At 61.7% G+C, this 18396-nt stretch overlaps 1 protein-coding gene across 1 annotated transcript in view; it reads right to left on the bottom strand.

Annotated features, from left to right (window-relative positions):
- The window catches only part of TMEM132D (transmembrane protein 132D), a 77569-nt gene extending 60228 nt beyond the window's left edge, over positions 1 to 17341 (bottom strand). Inside the window, exon 1 of the mRNA XM_036318535.1 lies at positions 16972 to 17341. Coding sequence (XP_036174428.1) covers positions 16972 to 17041 — 70 coding nt within the window. The 5' untranslated portion in view covers positions 17042 to 17341. The remainder of the gene's footprint in view (positions 1 to 16971) is intronic.
- Between the last annotated feature and the right edge of the window lie 1055 nt (positions 17342 to 18396).

Genomic DNA, 18396 nt, shown 5'->3' with positions numbered 1-18396 from the left:
CTGGTCCCTGAGCCAGGCCGGCCGGGGCCTGAGCTTCTCTCTCGGTTCCTCCTCTGGGACCAGCGTGGGCGTGGGGGGCGACCAGCCCGCTGATCCTGGCTCCCGGCCCCCGGCCACTCATCACAGGACCGGAACGCGGGCCCTGGCCCCGCGCACATCACAGGGAGACGGCAGCCCCCCGCCCGGCCCGCCCCCCCCCCCCGCCCGCCCCCCGGCCGCTCAGACCGTGTGAGCTGCTTTGGCAAAATGGCTTTAACTCGCTCCTCTCACGCCGCAGCCCCCTCGGTGATAAACACGTTTAAACTGGATGCGGAGGGAGAGGCGGTGCCTTCTCGCTCATGCGAGGCCTCGCCTCCTAACGAGACACAAAGTGACGAGAACAAATTGTCGGTCTGTAGCTGCGGTTTGGGATAATGGGCTTCACAAATAACTCGCTCTTTCCGGGGAGAAGGAAAAGGAAAAAAACCACGTCCTCTCCACTCGGGGGCCCGCCCCTCCCTCAGTGGCTTTTCGTCGGCGTCGACCGTCTTGAGAAGGAAATAGATCCGTGATGAGCGGCGTCGCCAGTCGCCCGGTCAGAGCCTGGACGCCTTTGGTGATGAACATACGTGTTTGAATGCCCGCCGCGGGCCGCCCATTCCACCCGTGTAGGTCGCGCTGGAGAGCGGCCGCCCTCGCAACCAGCGGGGCCCATACGGGGTCCCGCGGGGCCCCTGGGCTGTGGCCCCTGATTCCAGGCGGCACTCGCTCCAGCCGGAAAGCAGCCCACCTCCTGGGGCTTCGGGGCAGGTGAACGTGAGCGGTTCGTCGGCCGGAGGAGCAGGGAGAGCAGGACGCAGAGCTGAGCACACAGAGGCCAGACCCTGTGTGTGTGTGTGTGTGTGTGTGTGTGTGTGTGTGTGTGTGTGTGAGTGTGATGTTGCCTGGGTTTCAAAACTTGGCAATGAATCCAGACTTTCAAAAACAGGGTTCGAGTCCCGCTCAGGGCACAGGCCCGGGTTGCGGGCTCCATCCCCAATGGGGGGCGTGCAGGAGGCAGCCGGTCCATGATTCTCTCTCATCATGGATGTTTCTCTCTCCTCCTCCTCCCTTCTCCCTTCCTCTCTGACATCCATAAAAATAGAATAAAAAACAAAACACACAGACAAATAAACCCTCCGTGTGGGACAAAATGTGCGTCCTGCAGGGCCCCTTGGCCCCCTGAGGGGTAGTCTGGTCTCAGCTGGTCCTGGCAGCCACCAGCCTCTGACTCCCATCCTCAGCGTCGCCAAAGACCCGCCTGGCAACATCCTGCGAATACGGGGCGGCCGTGGGGGCGTCACCGAGCAGCCCTGGGGGGCCCTGCCCTGCCCGTCCGCGGCGACGCCTCATCACTCGCGGGAAGGGCCAGGGGTCGCCAGCTCCAGGCGGAACACCCTCCCACACAAAGAACCCAACGCGAGGCCATCGGGCAAACAAAACGCAGGCGGAGGTTCGACGCCCTCTGCCAGGCGCCTGTGCTTCCCAGCAACTCGAGACGGAGGGGACTCGTCAAAAGGACCCAGCGACAAGCACGGCTCTCCTTCCCCACAGCGAACAAGTAAAGGGCGTCCCAACATTCACGCAAGATTTGAATTTTGCGTGAGCATTAACAACAACAATGAAAAAAAATAAAAGCCTAATTTTACCTGGTTTATTGAATCTGATTCTAATATCTGTTGCCCTTTGAGGTCAATCCCTTCCATTTGATCAGCATCACCAAGTACCAATGATGGCCCAGGAGCAGGGACAGTGAAGACCAATGAAGACCGTGGCTTTGCGTGCGTGCCAGCAAAGCCGTGGAGGCCATGGACCCGATGTGCTATTCCGTACATAACCCTAGACTGTGTCCTTTATGCACCAGTAAAAAATTTACAATTTTTAATTATAAACCTGTGTTTTCTATCAAAATTACTTCTTGCGTGAATTTTGGGACACCCTTTAAAACAAAACAGGAAACACAACCATCAGGAATTGCCTGCCTCGAATTCCCAGGCGCCTCCCCTCCCGACGACACTGCGGCCAAACCCAAGCCCAGACAACTGGGGCCCCTCTGAGCGCGAGCCCATCGCGGCTTGAGAGTCTGCACCGACCGGAATGGACACAGTTGCCCACACGCCGGCCGCAGCGCCAGGAGGATGGGTGGGCCGTTCCTGCCGGCTGCCTCTTGCTCCCCGAGGACACACGCGCCGTGGAGCCCGCGTGGATGGGACTCAGCCGCCCGCGGGTGGGGTGGATGCCAGGCTCTGGAGAAGCCTGGGGAGTCGTGTGCGAGTCGCCGGAGCCCGGGGGCGATCGGAGGCCCAAGATCTCCACACCAAGTCGATGTCGGGAAGGGGGCTGTCCCAGCAGCGAGAGCCCCGACCCAGGCGTGGTTTTGCTTTTACGCATTTCGGGACACGACGCAGCACGGAGGGGGTTGCTCTGCTCCTGGCCTTGAGGAGCTTAAGCTCTTGTACATTTTTTTTTAAAGAATATTTTTATGGATTTCAGAGAGAGGAAGTGAGAGAGAGAAACATCCATGATGAGAGAGGGTCATGGGTCGGCCGCCTCCTGCACGCCCCCCACTGGGAATGGCGTCTGCAACCCGGGCCTGTGCCCCGACCGGGATCGAACCGGGACCTCCTGGTTCCTAGGCTGACGCTCAGCCCCTGAGCCACGCCGGCCGGGCCCCACAGCATTTAGGCCCCTCCTCCCTGTGAGCTGTTGGAACCCAAGTTCGCGGCGCCGGCACCATGGAGGGAAGCTCGCTCACACGCCTGGCTTGCTCTTCTGACATTTTGCTAAATTAAATGTTAAGCCATCGCTGCCCTGGACGGGGACATCCTTAACGAAGGCATTAGAGCAAGACCCCCGTGGAGAAAGGTGCTTGGGGAGGGGCCTGCGTGTCCCTGGGAGAGAAATGTTAGCTCCTAACCCCCCTCGTCGCCCCAACAAAGCGCCGAGCGAGAGTGCAAGACAGGTGTGCAAGCCTCCCGAGCGTGCAAGACAGGTGTGCAAGCCTCCCGAGCGTGCAAGACAGGTGTGCAAGCCTCCCGAGTGTGCAAGACAGGTGTGCAAGCCTCCCGAGTGTGCGAGACAGGTGTGCAAGCCTCCTGAGCATGCAAGACAGGTGTGCACACGGACAAGCGCATCCACTCAAGGATGCAATGTGTCCAGGCCCCCGGCTCCTCTCCCCAAGTGATTAAAAACATCATCTTCCAAAAGCAACGCGGATGCATTTGTTTACATTAATGCTAATAGCTTGCTAACGAATGATAAATGTATGCTAATTTATTCCCGGGGAGACAAACTGTGCCCCGAAGACAGGAAGACAGACTCGGCAAATGAGGAGTCCAGCGCAGGCGCATTAATTAACGATGTTCTTTCACTGCGGGGAAGATCGTGGTCTGCAAATGATATGCAAAGCGTCCACCGTAGCCACGCCCCGGCCAGGTGGGGGCCTGGTGGGAGCCTGGAGGCGGGGGGACAGGGGTTCCAGGCAAAGGTTCTGCGAGCCCCCCACGCCCCCTTCGCTGTGGCTCCGAAACCCATGCCGGGGCGAGAGAATGTGCCAGAGCCTGTTCTCGGGCACGGCTGACATCGGGAGGGTCCGTCTTCGCTCCTCAGACGTCAACAGAATTAATAAACGCCCGAACGTCCTGTTGTGCGCGTTTAGAAATCATTAGGCCCCACTGTTTCTGCGAATTTGGAGATGATCATCGCCATCACTCGTGTTAACGGCTCTCGTTTAACCCACGCCGACGCGGCTGGCGAAATCTCGGGCCTCCCGGCGGCCTGGCTTCCCCTCCCGACAGCACAGCCACCGCCCTGTCGGGGGACACGTTGGCGCCTCGGATTCCATCCTGAGACCTGATGTTTGTGGCAGAGACCGAAGGCCGGACCCACCGCCCGACTCCAGACCTCAGTCTACTTTTTAAAAAATATATTTGTATTGATTTCAGAGAGGAAGGGAGAGGGAGAGAGACGGAGGGAGACAGAGACAGAGAGACAGACAGACAGAGAGGGAGAGAGACAGAGGGAGACAGAGAGACAGAGTATATGTGTGCACACGCATGTAGCATGTAACAGCAACAGGACGCAGACAGTACGTTAGCAGGGTTAGCCGTGATCACAGTCTTGAACCTGCATGTTTCCTGCTCTCGGTAGAACGGTCGGAAGTGGTGACAGACACTGGACTGCCCATCGCGGAGAAGTGGGCTCCTGCCACTCGGCCCTGAGGTTGTCGCTGACCAAGGACTTGGGGTGAGCGGCCGCCATCCTTCCCACACAGCCAGCGCACCGAACCCGCAAAGGCGAGCGTGCGTGCATGTGCCTGTGTGCACGTGTGAGTGTGTGCACGTGTGAGTGCGTGCACGTGTGGGTGTGTGCATGTGTGTGTGCATGTGAGTGTGTGTGAGAGAGTGTGTGCCTGTGTGCACGTGTGAGTGTGTGTATGTGCACATGTGAGAGTGTGTGCATGTGCCTGTGTGTGCACATGTGGTGTGTGCATGTGTGTGCGCATGTGAGTGTGTGTGAGAGAGAGTATGCGCCTGTGTGCATGCTTTGTGTGCGTGTGTGCACACACGTGAGAGTGTGTGCACGTGCCTGGTGCATGTGTGTGCACGTGTGTGCGCATGAGCCTGTGTGCCTTGTGTGCCTGTGCGCGCGCGTGTGCACTGTGAGAGTGTGTACATGTGTGTGCACATGTGAGTGTGTGCATGTGAGAGTGTGTACATGTGTGTGCGCGTGTGAGTGTGTGCATGTGAGAGTGTGTGCACACACAGGCACTGGCTGAGGCCTGTGATGCTGCAGGGCACCCTCTGCCTCTCAGAGGGCACAGATGTGCACATCAGCTCTTCCTCGAGCAAACCCGGTGCTCACATAGCAACCAGGCGACTGCGCTCTTTTCCTCGTGACGTGAAAGCGGCCCCACGACAGGAACGTCAGAAAGGGTCCCTCCCGGCGCCTGAGGACAGAGGAACCATGGCCCTAAGGGCTCCCGGCCCGGCCGAGCCCGGCTGCGCACAGCCACCCATCGAGCGCCGGGCCAGGCGGTTTCTCTCGAACTCACGGGGCCGCCAACGGCAGGGCGTCGCCGCGTCGTGGAAGCGGCTCACGGACAAATCAAGGCGACGCTGAGCAAACCCAGGCCCTGATCGCGTCCACGTTTTGCAAAGCAGAGAAGGAAACGCAGATAAAGGGAGGTGTGGGGGTGGGGGATCTATTCTTAACCCAGAGGGAAAAGGAATGTGTTTCCAAGACACTCACTCGGAACAAGAAAGGTGACTTCGCTGCGGGCTGGCCGGCAGTCCCGGCGGGAGGAGCGGGTCTCGGGGGAGGGTGTGTAATTTACACAGCGCGGCCGGCGGCCCGCACCTCGCAAATGCTCGCGGTTTCCAGCGCGGCCTGGTCTGCTTGGAGTGTGTGCATTTGCGGCAAATCTTTCCAGATAATTTCCTCATCTGACATCTTCCCGGAGACAATGCGTTCTCGGGGATATTGCTTTTTAATGAGAGAGAAGCCTGGCCGTGCCCAGGCCCAGGCCTGGGTGTTACTTAGAAGCGGGGGATTTCAGTGCCAAAGACACGTGCCAACGAATGCATTTCAATCACTAGGTCGAGCCCTGGCCAGTGCTGCTCAGCGCTTAGAGCGTCGACCCCTGGACCGAAAAGTCGTGGGTTCGATTCCCAGTCAAGGACACGTACCTGGGTTGCAGGTTTGTCCCCAGCCCTTGTCGGGGCACGTGCGGGAGGCAACCAGTCTCTCTCTCTCCCCCACCCTTCCTCTCTCTCTAAAAAATCAATGGGAAAAAATCCTTGGGTGAGGATTTAAAAAAAGAAAAATCACTAGGTTTACAACCAAAATGCCTTCCACAGCTTCCTTAGTAGAGTCAGGCGAGAAGAAATCGCCCTTCAGTTTCCACTAGAAGGTTCTATGCTCTTCACGGAAACGGAACGGAGAGGAGCCCGCAGGCCTGGCGGACAGCGATGTTTCTCCCCACAAAAAGCTCTGGGTGCTTTAGATTTGCTGTCAAGACATTTTGTTGTTGTCGTTAATTCTCACCCGAGGATATTTTTCCACTGATTCTTAGAGGGAGTGGAAGAGAGGGGACGAGACAGAGAGAGAGACGTCGATGTGAGAGAGACACACCGATTGGTTGCCTCCCACACGCACCCCAACCAGGGCCGGGGAGGAGCCTGCAACCGAGGTCCGTGCCCTTGACTGGAATCGAACCCGGGACCCTTCAGTCCGTGGGCCGACGCTCTCCCCACTGAGCCACACCGGCCAGGGCGCTGTTGATACTTTTCACAGAAAACATACATGTGGGCAGGTTACCTGCACCGCGTGTCCGTGGGGCATGCGGGCGGTGAGTCACATCCTGCCCGGGTCCCAGCTCTGCGTGAGGTGACATGTGCGTGAGGTGACATGTGCGTGAGGTGGCGGGTGCCGCCTGTGAGTGAAAAGGTCAAGCAGAATGTACGGACGGAGGCAGCGCCCCGACGCCCTGCTCCGGCTAACCTACCCGCCTGTCTGTGCAATTGCACACGCACTCTGAGCCAGAACATCTCGCCTCTCCCTCCCTCCCTCCCTCTCTCTCTCTCTCTCTCTCTCTCTCTCTCCCCAAACATGAAACCACTGCCCACACTTGAAATGGAACAGCAGCCCCGCCAAACAGACCTATTAACCTCTGACGTATTTACGAACCAATAACATCGGGCGTCCGGCCGGCTCTCTCATCATGGATGTTTCTCTCTCTCCCTCTCCCTTCCTCTCTGAGATCAATAACAATATATTTTAAAGATAAAAATGTAAAAAGGAATAATATAGGCGAAGTTCATTCAACTTGATCACAATTCTGCGGCTCAAATTTGGAAACACTACAGATATACACACATGTAACCCACTATGTACACGCGTGTGCACACATGTATGCCCATTACCTGTGCACGTTACATTACATATACGTATGCATACACATGTGCACACAGCGCACATCACATATGAAACAATATGCCTGTGTACACACGTGTGCACACATGTATGCCCATTACCTGTGCACGTTACATTACATATACGTATGCATACACATGTGCACACAGCGCACATCACATATGAAACAATATGCCCGTGTACACACGTGTGCGTGCATAACGCATCAGATAGTGCATAGCATGTCCACACATGCATACACAGATACCTGTGTTACACGTTATATATTCCCTGGTATACATGCTGTACGGACGTGCACACACCACGTGTCTGTGTGTGCGCACGAGATTATAACTTTTAAGGCCCCCCGGGCAGTCGCACAGGCTCTCGGACCCGGGTCACCTGCGCTCCCCCTGCAGGTGCCTCTCACGGGAAGGAGGGGAGAGTCACGCCGCCCGCAAACCGCTTCTCGGGTGGAGAACCAGGCCGGGGAGTCGCGCTGGGTGGGAGTTTCAAGGCCCCCATCGCGCTGACTAATTAGGTTGGATGGCTTTTCATTTCCCTCGTCGGAGCTGAGCGATGATGAAATCCCACTTTAATCAACCCTGCGGCCCCGCTCCCGGGGGAGATGTTGCCCCCGCCCCCGCCGGGAACTTCCGCCTGGAGCGGGTCCCTCATGCCCGCCCCCCCCCCAGCAGTAACCAGGCCCCGGGTTAATGCCCCCTGGGTCCTCTTGAAGCCGTTTCCTCAGCCTCTGCCCCACGTCCTCTCCTGATCACGCGGGGACTCACGGGGCAGCGCGGAGACGAGAGGATGGAGCCGAAGGGGGAGAGGGGAGGAGCGAGCCGGGCAGCGCCAGCGTATCAATGACCGTCAGTGAGACCCCGCCCCCCCAGGCCAGCGTATCAATGACCGTCAGTGAGACCCCGCCCCCCCAGGCCAGCGTATCAATGACCGTCAGTGAGACCCCGCCCCCCCAGGCCAGCGTATCAATGACCATCAGTGAGACCCCGCCCCCCCAGGCCAGCGTATCAATGACCGTCAGTGATATCCCCCCCCAAGGCCAGCGTATCAATGACCGTCAGTGAGACCCTGCCCCCCCAGGCCAGCGTATCAATGACCGTCAGTGAGACCCCGCCCCCCAGGCCAGCGTATCAATGACCGTCAGTGATACCCCGCCCCCCAGGCCAGCGTATCAATGACCGTCAGTGAGACCCCTCCCCCCCAGGCCAGCGTATCAGTGACCGTCAGTGATATCCCCCCCCCAGGCCAGCGTATCAGTGACCGTCAGTGAGACCCCGCCCCCCCAGGCCAGCGTATCAGTGACCGTCAGTGATATCCCCCCCCCAGGCCAGCGTATCAGTGACCGTCAGCGAGACCCCGCCCCCCAGGCCAGCGTATCAGTGACCGTCAGTGAGACCCCGCCCCCCCAGGCCAGCGTATCAGTGACCGTCAGTGAGACCCCGCCCCCCCAGGCCAGCGTATCAGTGACCGTCAGTGAGACCCCGCCCCCCAGGCCAGCGTATCAGTGACCGTCAGTGAGACCCCGCCCCCCAGGCCAGCGTATCAGTGACCGTCAGGGAGACCCCGCCCCCCAGGCCAGCGTATCAGTGACCGTCAGTGAGACCCCGCCCCCCAGGCCAGCGTATCAGTGACCGTCAGTGAGACCCCGCCCCCAGGCCAGCGTATCAGTGACCGTCAGTGAGACCCCGCCCCCCAGGCCAGCGTATCAATGACCGTCAGTGAGACCCGCCCCCCCAGGCCAGCGTATCAGTGACCGTCAGGGAGACCCGCCCCCCAGGCCAGCGTATCAGTGACCGTCAGTGAGACCCGCCCCCCCAGGCCAGCGTATCAGTGACCGTCAGTGAGACCCGCCCCCCCAGGCCAGCGTATCAGTGACCGTCAGGGAGACCCCGCCCCCCAGGCCAGCGTATCAGTGACCGTCAGTGAGACCCGCCCCCCCAGGCCAGCGTATCAGTGACCGTCAGTGAGACCCGCCCCCCCAGGCCAGCGTATCAGTGACCGTCAGTGAGACCCCGCCCCCCAGGCCATCAGCCGGGAATCGTCTCCGGGGTAAGCCGGCGCCGGCCCTGCTACTGAAAACCCCCGTAAGACGCAGGAAGGCTGAGTGCGAACAGCGACGGCGGTGACGGTGCAGTAACGAGTCCACGGAAGACGCCATTTTCAATGTGCACGTGACGGACGTCAGGGAGGAGGGAGAGCGGGAGAGGAGCGTCCACGGTGAGAGACAATCATGGATCCGCCGCCTCCCGCACGCCCCCCGCGGGGGACGGAGCCCGCAGCCCGGCCTGCGCCCCGACCGGGAGCCGAGCCCTGACCTCCTGGTTCCCAGGTCGACGCTCACACTCCGGGCCACGGGCCGGGCTGAAGAAACCGGTGTAAAGACGGTTCTCCAAAGACTGAGCTACACCATGTCCCGCATCAGCCTTTTTTTGAGGATTCAATAAAAAAACAACACTTTTTAACGAGTGTGACTGAATAAAGGGTTTAAAGGACATTCTTACTGAAACGTTGAACTCCGCCAATACCGACTTTTTCGAACAGTCCCCGGGCTCTTGCTGTTACGCAATAGTCGGCGATCGGAACACGGTTCCGCTCACACGTCACTGACACTCCACCGGGAACGGAAGCCGTCAGCCACACGGGACACTGCCCACGAGCCGCCGGCGCGGTCCGCTGAGAACATCCCACGCCGGATGCGCGGAATTGACAGCGTCCTCGTGTGATCAAAAAGGAAAGCGGCGAGAATGACCCGAAGAAACAAGAAAACATGGAGCCGTGGGGGGGGGGGCCAGAGGAGCGGGGTGGGGGCCAGAGGAGCGGGGTGGGGGCCAGAGGAGCGGGGTGGGGGGCCAGAGGAGCGGGGTGGGGGCCAGAGGAGCGGGGTGGGGGCCAGAGGAGCGGGGTGGGGCCAGAGGAGCGGGGTGGGGCCAGAGGAGCGGGGTGGGGGCCAGAGGAGCGGGGTGGGGCCAGAGGAGCGGGGTGGGGGGCCAGAGGAGCGGGGTGGGGCCAGAGGAGCGGGGTGGGGGGCCAGAGGAGCGGGGTGGGGGCCAGAGGAGCGGGGTGGGGGGGCCAGAGGAGCGGGGTGGGGGCCAGAGGAGCGGGGTGGGGGCCAGAGGAGCGGGGTGGGGGGCCAGAGGAGCGGGGTGGGGGCCAGAGGAGCGGGGTGGGGGCCAGAGGAGCGGGGTGGGGGCCAGAGGAGCGGGGTGGGGGCCAGAGGAGCGGGGTGGGGGGCGAGGGGGCATGCGGTCCGGCGCCCGGAGAGAGGAGGCGGCTCAGGCCGGCGGTCGCTCGGCTTTCGTACTGCAGCCCCGTTGTTAGGAAATATTTAGCCGAACCCACGCGGTTCTGTTGAGTGGATACTTTCTAGACCGAGAGAGGGGGACCCCCCAGCCGGTTTGGCTCCGGGTTGGACCCCCTCCTACTCGCTCTGAAAAAACGTCAGTGGAAAAGTTCTCCTTGGGTGAGGATTCACAAAACAAAACAAAACAAAACACAACAAAACAAAACAACTGTAAAGACTGTTTTTAGCTCATAAGCCACACACGAACAGGGGCCAGGGGGCAGGGGGCAGGGGGCAGGAGGGCAGGGAAGGGCAGGGGCCAGGGGGCAGGAGGGCAGGAGGGCAGGGGGCAGGGAAGGGCAGGGAAGGGCAGAGGGCAGGAGGTCAGGGGGCAGGAGGGCAGGGAAGGGGAGGGTAGGGCAGGGGGCAGGGGCAGGGAAGGGGAGGGGAGGGCAGGGGGCACTGGCCTCAAGGCCGAGCCACCGATGGCCGACCCTGCCTGCCTGAAGTGGTCCCTCTGCACGACGGAAGGTGTCTCCCTCCGGTGCCTGGTGGGGGGAGGGGGGGGCGGGGGTTCAGGTTCCGCCTCCGTGAGGACCTGGCCACTACGACCACAGCGTGGGACCCGGACAGTAGCGCTCGCGGCAGGAACGGCTGTCACTGGGGGCCGGGCGGAGGACGTTTCTCTCCTGGGAACGCACAGCGGGCCTTTCAGAGGCTGCGGGGGTGAGCGGCTCTCGCGGCTGCACTGGTTTGGGGCGCCCGCTCGGGCGAGAGCCAGCTGGGGTCCCAGGGGCGGCGTCTGTGTCTCGGGCAGCGCGTGGGGGGGGGGGGGCTGCATGGGGGGACCAGGCTTCCTTCGCGGTCTGAGCGGTGGCAGCACAAGGCGTGCTTTATGGTGAGTCACCAGACAGTCATTTCTGTGTCATGTCCTTTTCACTTTTTAAAAAAATGTTTTTATTGATTTCAGAGAGGACGGGACGGGGAGAGAGAGAAACACCAATGATGAGAGAGAATCATGGATCGGCTGCCTCCTGCAGACCCCACACTGGGGATGGAGCCCACGACCTGGGCCTGTGCCCTGACAGGGAATCGAACCCAGGACCCTTCCATCCTCAGGCTGACACTCTACCTGCTGGGAGCCACACCGGCCGGGGCCCTGGCTCAGAGCTTCCTGTCCACACGGCGCTTTCAGCGGGTCCTGCCACATCACAGCGGCCGCAGCGGGCCCTCGGCAATGCCTTTCCCGTCACGTCCCAGGCGACACGCTGGCACCTCGAAAGGATTGGGAAGTGGATCTGATAGAGGCCTTTCGGCTGGCGAGCTGCTGATTGGAACCCACGGGGAGGGGCACGGGGGTCGCCAGAGGACCATTGAGAAGCCGGGCGCCCGCTGTGTCCCCAGAAAACGCCGGGGGAGTGGGCCCCCCCGGCTGCAGGTGGCCGCTGTACGACAGCCAGATGCGCTCAGTACAAAACACAAACCAAACAAAAATGCGGCGCGGACAGAACAGAGGCCCCACGCGGCTCGCATCCCGGTGGAACCGAGGGCGCTGCTGGCCCCGGCCTCCTCCCGCGGTGGACAGTCCGGTCCGGACAGGTGTCAGCAGGGGCTCGAGGCCCGTCCCGCCCACTCAGAGGAGGAGGCACCGCCGTGGGAGGAGTGAGGGCTGGGAGCGGGATGCGGGCTGGAGGCCAGACCAAGGCGGCTGCGTCCTGTGAAGGCCGCCATCGCGTCAGCTCCGGCTGGACTGTGCCTGGCAGCCCGCCCGGCCTGTCTGGGGAGCTGGTGATAAGGGAGGTGGTTTCTTCACGGCGGTGCCGGCCGGCAGCACCGGGAACCCCACCACACGGGGTTGACTCTGAGGCCTCCTCGCTAAGGGACCAGCCCATCCCCGGTTCTCTCTCATCACTGATGTTTCTCCCTCTCCCTTCCTCTCTCTGAAAGCAATAAATATATGGGTTGTTTTTTAATTGGCTCCCCCACCCTGGCCGGTGTGGGTCGGTGGATAGAGCGTCAGCCTAAAGACTAAGGGTCCCAGGCTTGAGTACGGTCAAGGGCACAGGCCCGGGGTGCAGGCTCCATCCCCAGTGGGGGGCGTGAAGGAGGCAGCTGATCCGTGATTCCCTCTCATCATTGATGCTTCTCTCCCTCTCCCGTCCTCTCTGAAATCAATAAAAATATATTTTTTTTAAAAAAAGGGACAAATGTTTGAAGACACAAGGACGTCCAGTGGGCACAGCACAGGGGACAGGCTTTGCCATCTCCACTGCCAGATGGTGTGGGTGCAGCTGGGGGTGGGACAGAGGCCAACCCACTGAGGCTGGGGGTTGGGGGGGGATAGGGGGGCAGAACTCAGTTGTAAGCGGCCAGTACGCGGCTGTGCAGCACAGCCTCCGTCTGCCCGCTCGCGGCTGACATGGCCCCGGAAATGTGAGTAAATCGTCGGTGCTGCCCTCCCTCCCTGTCAACAGAATTGCCGCCTATCGCATCTCAAAAGGCTGAACGCCTGTCGCGCAAACAAGCCATTGTGCGTCCGGGAGCAGCTTGTAACGGCCGCCATGCAAATGTTTACCCACACGGTGATTTCCATTGTGCCTCGTGCTCCCGTCTAATTAAGGATCCGCACAATCACAGTCGCGGCAAACAAAGCGCCCATCACGTTCAAACACACAGGCTCCTCCGAGGGGAGCAGGCGCCGAGAGCCGCCTCTGAGCCGCCGTCGGAGCGGGACCCAAAGTCCTCTCTGCGGGGAAATGGAGGGGAACAGGGGGCTGCCTGCCTCTGAGGTTTAAAACCACACCCCCTCCCCCAGCCCAGCCCGGCAGGTGTGGCTCAGTGGTTGAGCGTCGACCTAGGAACCTGGATGTCACGGTTGGATTCCCGGTCAGGGCACAGGCCCGGGTTGTGGGCTCGATCCTCAGTGCGGGGCGTGCAGGAGGCAGCCGATCAGCGATTCTCTCTCAGCGTTGATATCTCTCTCTCTCTCTCTCTCTCTCTCTCTCTCTCTCTCTCTCTCTCTCTCCCTTCCGCTCTGAAATCAATAAAAATATTTTTTAAAAAATTAAAGTTTGACCCCCCGAAGAGTGGGAGATCGCCGGCTCGGACGGCCTGGCACCCATCGGCCGCTTTACGGCAACTGTGTCCCACGGTGTTTAGTATCAGCTCCTCCTACTCCCCTCCAACCGGCTGCGCCTCTCCGTCCTCCCGGATGCCGGGCGGCTCCTGGAGCCATGAGGCCTGGGGGACGCAGGGCACAACTTTAAGGGAACCCTCAGGGGAAATGCTCTTTACTCAGGGCAGGTGGGAGCATGTGGCAGGAGGGCGTCTACCGGCGGGAAGGCCCATGGAACCGCTTGGTCTGGCCCTGCTAAGGCATCAGGGGTGAGTTCATTAAATGTTTGACCAAGTATAGCGGGCAACTTTTTAAAAATATATATAGCCGTAGCGGGTTTGGCTCAGCGGATAGAGCGTCGGCCTGCGGACTGAAGGGTCCCGTGTTCGATTCCAGTCAAGGGCATGTACCTTGGTTGCGGGCACATCCCCCGTGGGGGGTGTGCAGGAGGCAGCTGATCGATGTTTCTCTCTCATCTATGTTTCTAACTCTCTATCCCTCTCCCTTCCCCTCTGTAAAAAAATCAATAAAACATTTTTTTAAAAAAAAAATAAAAATATATATATTTATTTCAGAGAGGAAGGGAGCAGGAGAGAGAGAGAGAGAGATCAATGATGAGAGAGAATCATTGATCGGCTGCCACCTGCATGCCCCACACTGGGGATGGAGCCCACAACCCGGGCCTGTGCCCTGACTGGGAATCGAACCCTGACCTCCTGGTTCCTAGGTCGACGCTCAGCCACGGAGCCACGCCGGCTGAGAAAAACTTTTCGCTTCATTGTCTGGGTCCTGGGTCCCAAGGGCCAGAAGTGCCAGCGATGGAATTTTATTTTTTATTTACTTTCCCAAAGCCGTATGGGCGGGGGTTTGCTCTGTGACCCTCCCTCCCTCCCGTAACCATAGGTGGGGTCCAAGGACATGAGCCTGGTGCTAAGAGTCGCGTCTCTGTTCAAAGATTCACATTTGGAACGACCGAGGCCCACACAGTGGACAGCGACACCCAGAGCGAGCAGGCGACGTCGGCAATGCCTCCATCCGTCCGTCAGGTGCTCGGGGCTGTGTGTGCCTGTGTGTGACCTGTGCCTGCTTCCCATGAAATCCTTTGTTTTATTTTCATTAATCTTCACCTGAGGGTATCTTTTCCATTGATTTTTTTTTTTTAGAGAGAGAGAGAGTAGGAGGGAGGGAGGGAGAGAGAAACATCGATGTGAGAGAGACACATTGATTGGTTGACTCCCGCATGAGGCTGAGGGTCGAACCTGCAACCAGGTACAATGAGTCCTTGACTGGGAATCCAACACATGACCCTGCAGTGCTCGGACCGACGCTCCAACCACTGAGCAACACTGGCCAGGGCCGAGTGAAACCCTCCCCAACGGAGTCCACAGTGGAGGTCGGGCTGGGCCGGAGCTCTGGGAGCCGGGGGACCTGGGAGGGGAAGCGATTTGGACACGATGGAACGGGAGCCGTGGGGACCAGCCTCGGGAATCCCGTCGGCACCAGGAGCCGGGACCCTCGCCGGGGAGGGGCGGGTGCCTCCTGCTCGTCAGCGGGTTGGGAATGACCCCCAAATCGCTTAGCCGGGCCGGGACCGCGCGCCGTCACACCTGTGCACACGGCTGCGCCAGGTTCTCCAAGCTCAGCACACGGACACATCACACGCCAAGCGTCCGGGCTTACGGTGTCACTGCCCACACCCGGACCTCCCGGGACGGAGCCCCTCGCGCCGAGGACACTGGCAGACCCTCCTCCACGACAAGATGCCCCCTAGTCAGGCCGCGGTGACAGGCCACCCTGCTCCTTTCTTCGTAAACCAGAGAGGCCGTCGCTGTGAGGAAGCCGCGTGACAGCCAGTAAGTCACACGCCTGGGAGCCGTGTGCGCGCGCGCGTGTGTGTGTGTGTATGTGTGTGTGAGTGTGTGTGAGAGAGTGTGTGAGAGTATGTGCATGTGTGTGTGCGTGTGTGTGTGAGTGTGTTAGTGTGTGTGACTGTGTGTCACGTGTGTGTGAGAGTGTGTGTGTGTGTGTATGTGTGTGTGAGTGTGTGTGAGTGTGTGAGAGAGTGTGTGAGAGTGTGTGCATGTGGTGTGGTGTGTGTGTGTGTGTGTGAGTGTGTGTGAGTGAGTGTGTGAGAGAGAGTGTGTGAGAGAGTGTGCATGTGTTGTGGTGTGGTGTGTGTGTGCGTGTGTGTGTGCGTGTGTTAGTGTGTGTGACTGTGTGTCACGTGTGTGTGAGAGTGTGTGCGTGCGTGTGAGTGTGTGTGAGTGTGTGAGTGAGTGTGTGTGTGTGTGTGTGAGTGTGTTAGTGTGTGTGACTGTGTATCACGTGTGTGTGTGTGTGTGAGAGTGAGTGTGTGTGCGTGAGTGTCCCCACAGGGCTGCTGGCACTTTAGAATTGTTTTTTCTTTTTTTAAAATATATTTTTATTGATTTCCGAGAGGAAGGGAGAGAGAGAGAGAGAGAGAGAGAGAAACATCCATGATGAGAGAGAGTCATGGACCGGCAGCCTCCTGCACGCCCCCCACTAGAGATCGAGCCGGCAACCCAGGCCTGTGCCCCGACCCGGATGGAACCCTGACCTCCTGGTTCCTTAGGTCGACACTCAGGCACTGAGCCCCGCTGGCCGGGTGGACTTGGTGTCTCTAACCTCACGTCTGCCTGGGTTCGAGCCTGATTCCATGACCTCTCTCCTCCGGGGTGCCCCCTACACACCATCAATCCCAGCTCGGGGCCTGGGGCTCTAACTCATCATCTGGAGACGCCAGCCCCACTGCGCCCCACTGCGCCCCACTGCGCCGGCCGGGTCCCCTCTCCAGGCACCAGCGCCAACCCCCAGGCCACCGTCCCGTGAAGCAACTGAACACAGAGAATTCCTGGCATGAAACCCCGCGCCTCCCTGGTTCGGAAGCTCCTCGGGGGAAAATCTGTTTCCAGGAACTGGGGGCGCACCCAGGGGGCCCTAAGAGCTCCTCTCCGTTTCCCTGTAGGAAAGGCTGCTGGGGGCGCGAGGGAAGCGGGAGGGGGGACCACACGCAAACGCAGAGCCCCATCCACCCACCGCGACGAGGCATCACTGACACCTCGGGGGGAGCAGAGCCCCGTCCCACGCTCGGGGCCACGGACACGCCGGGGGCTCCCCGCAGGAGGGGCCAGGAGGAGGCGCCCGTCCCGGCCCCGCTGCTGGGGTAACTCGGTGACAAGTTGGGGCGGGCGACCTGCAGCGAGACGGGCGGGAGGGAGACCGGGCGCTAAGCAACGCGGGTCTCCGCAGCCAGGGCGCCCGGCGGCCTCCGCACCCGCACCCGCACCCGCACCCGCACGGGACGGCCCGCCCTGGGTCGCCTCCGACAGGTCACGGAGCGCCTCCCCCGCAGCCACTCAGCCCGCCCTGCCCGCCGCCCCCTCCAGGGCCTCCACGCGGAACGCGCCCTGGGCGCACGGAGCTCAGGGCTCCCCTCCCCCCCGAGTCCTCCGGGGACGCACCTGCCGCAAAGGGCCCCGCAGACCTCGCCGGCCACATGCGCGCGCGCCCACCCACGGCCCCCTCCCCCCCGGCCACGCACACGCGCCCACGCGCTCACTCCCAGTAAAGTTGGTCCCGGAGCCCGGAATCCGGGCCTCACCTGTGGAGAGCAGGGCGGCCAGGCCGAGGAGCGCGGGGGGCCGGCGGGGCCCGGGCGCGGACGGGATCATCCTGGACCGCAGGGCAGAGCCGCCCCGGGGCGTCCGGGCGGGGGAGCCGCCGCCGAGTCCGCGGAGGCCCGCGCGGGGCTGCGGGCGGGGAGAGCGGGGAGGGCGGCTAGGGGCGCGGGCAGCCGCGGGGCCCTGCGCGCCCGGCCCGCCTGTCCATGGCCAGGGGCGGCCGCCGCGCGGCGCGGGAGTTGCGCTCCGGAGCCCGGCGCGCGCGGGCGAGCCCCACCCCCTCCCCTCCGCCGCGTATTTTCACTTTAATCCGCGCGGGTGGGGGTCCCCTCCGGAGGACCCGAGCGTGGACCGGCCCCCAGAGGGCGGCTCCGAGCGCGCGGGCGGCGGCGGCGGCGGCGCGGGGGCTCCGGGCCGGGTGGCGGGGCGCGCGGGGCGGCGCTCGGCCCCCATCCCGCCCGGCCGCGCCCGGGGGATCGCGCGCGCCGGCGCCGAAGTTTGGCGGCCGCGGCCCCTGGGCCTCCGGGCCCGCCCGGCCTGGCCCGGCGGGCGGACCCCGGGCGCGCGGAACGCACGGCCGAGGCGGCGGCGAGGCGCGGGCCGGGGCGCGCGGAGGAGGACCCGCCGCAGCCGCGGAGGCGAGCGCCACGGTGCCCCGCGCGGGCTCTGAGCTCTGCCTGGAAATTGTCCTTTTCTTTAAAAAAGCCCCACCCTGTCGGAGTGACAGCCGGGAGCCCCAATCCGCACAGTCAACCCCACCTCCCCGCTCGCCCCCGCGCCCTCCCTCCTGGGCGCCCCTCCCCGTGAGCGGGGCGGGAGGGGGGGGTGGCGGGGGGAGGGGCTGCTGGGAGGCGGGGAGGTACCTGGTCAGAGCGGGCGGGGGTGGGGGGGAACCCCAACAGGTGGCCAGGCGGCCAGGGCCCTCCTTCCTTCCTCAGACCCCAAGCTGAGGGCGTCCTCTGGCCTGGGGTGGGGGGGAGGGCAGGGGGAGGGGAATAGGGGTCTAAAGGTCTTCTCCCTTCAGTGACCCCCAAGATCGCTGCGTTGGGGCCCCTCACCCTGCACCGGACAGTCCCAGCAACCTCTGGGCAGCAGGGCCTCTGACCTCTGACCTCACACGTGCCATCCTGAGGGCGCCCACACCCCATCCCGGAGTGACTGCCAAAGTCAGTGACCCTAAAAGAATTCCCACTTGAGTCCTAGCTGGTGTGGTTCAGTGGATAGAACGTCGGCCTGCAGACTGAAGGGTCCTGGGTTCGATTCCCGGTCAGGGCACAGACCCAGGTTGTGGGCTGGATCCCCAGTGGGGGGCGTGCAGGAGGCAGCCGATCCATGATTCTCTCTCACCATTGATGTTTCTCTCTCTCTCCCTCTCCCTCTCCCTTCCTCTCTGAAATCAATACAAA

The sequence above is a fragment of the Myotis myotis genome, unplaced genomic scaffold (genome assembly GCF_014108235.1).
Source record: "Myotis myotis isolate mMyoMyo1 unplaced genomic scaffold, mMyoMyo1.p scaffold_m19_p_79, whole genome shotgun sequence".
In the NCBI taxonomy this organism is placed as follows: domain Eukaryota; kingdom Metazoa; phylum Chordata; class Mammalia; order Chiroptera; family Vespertilionidae; genus Myotis; species Myotis myotis.
Note: the sequence above shows the minus strand (reverse complement) of the source record. Positions and strands in the feature narration are given on the sequence as shown.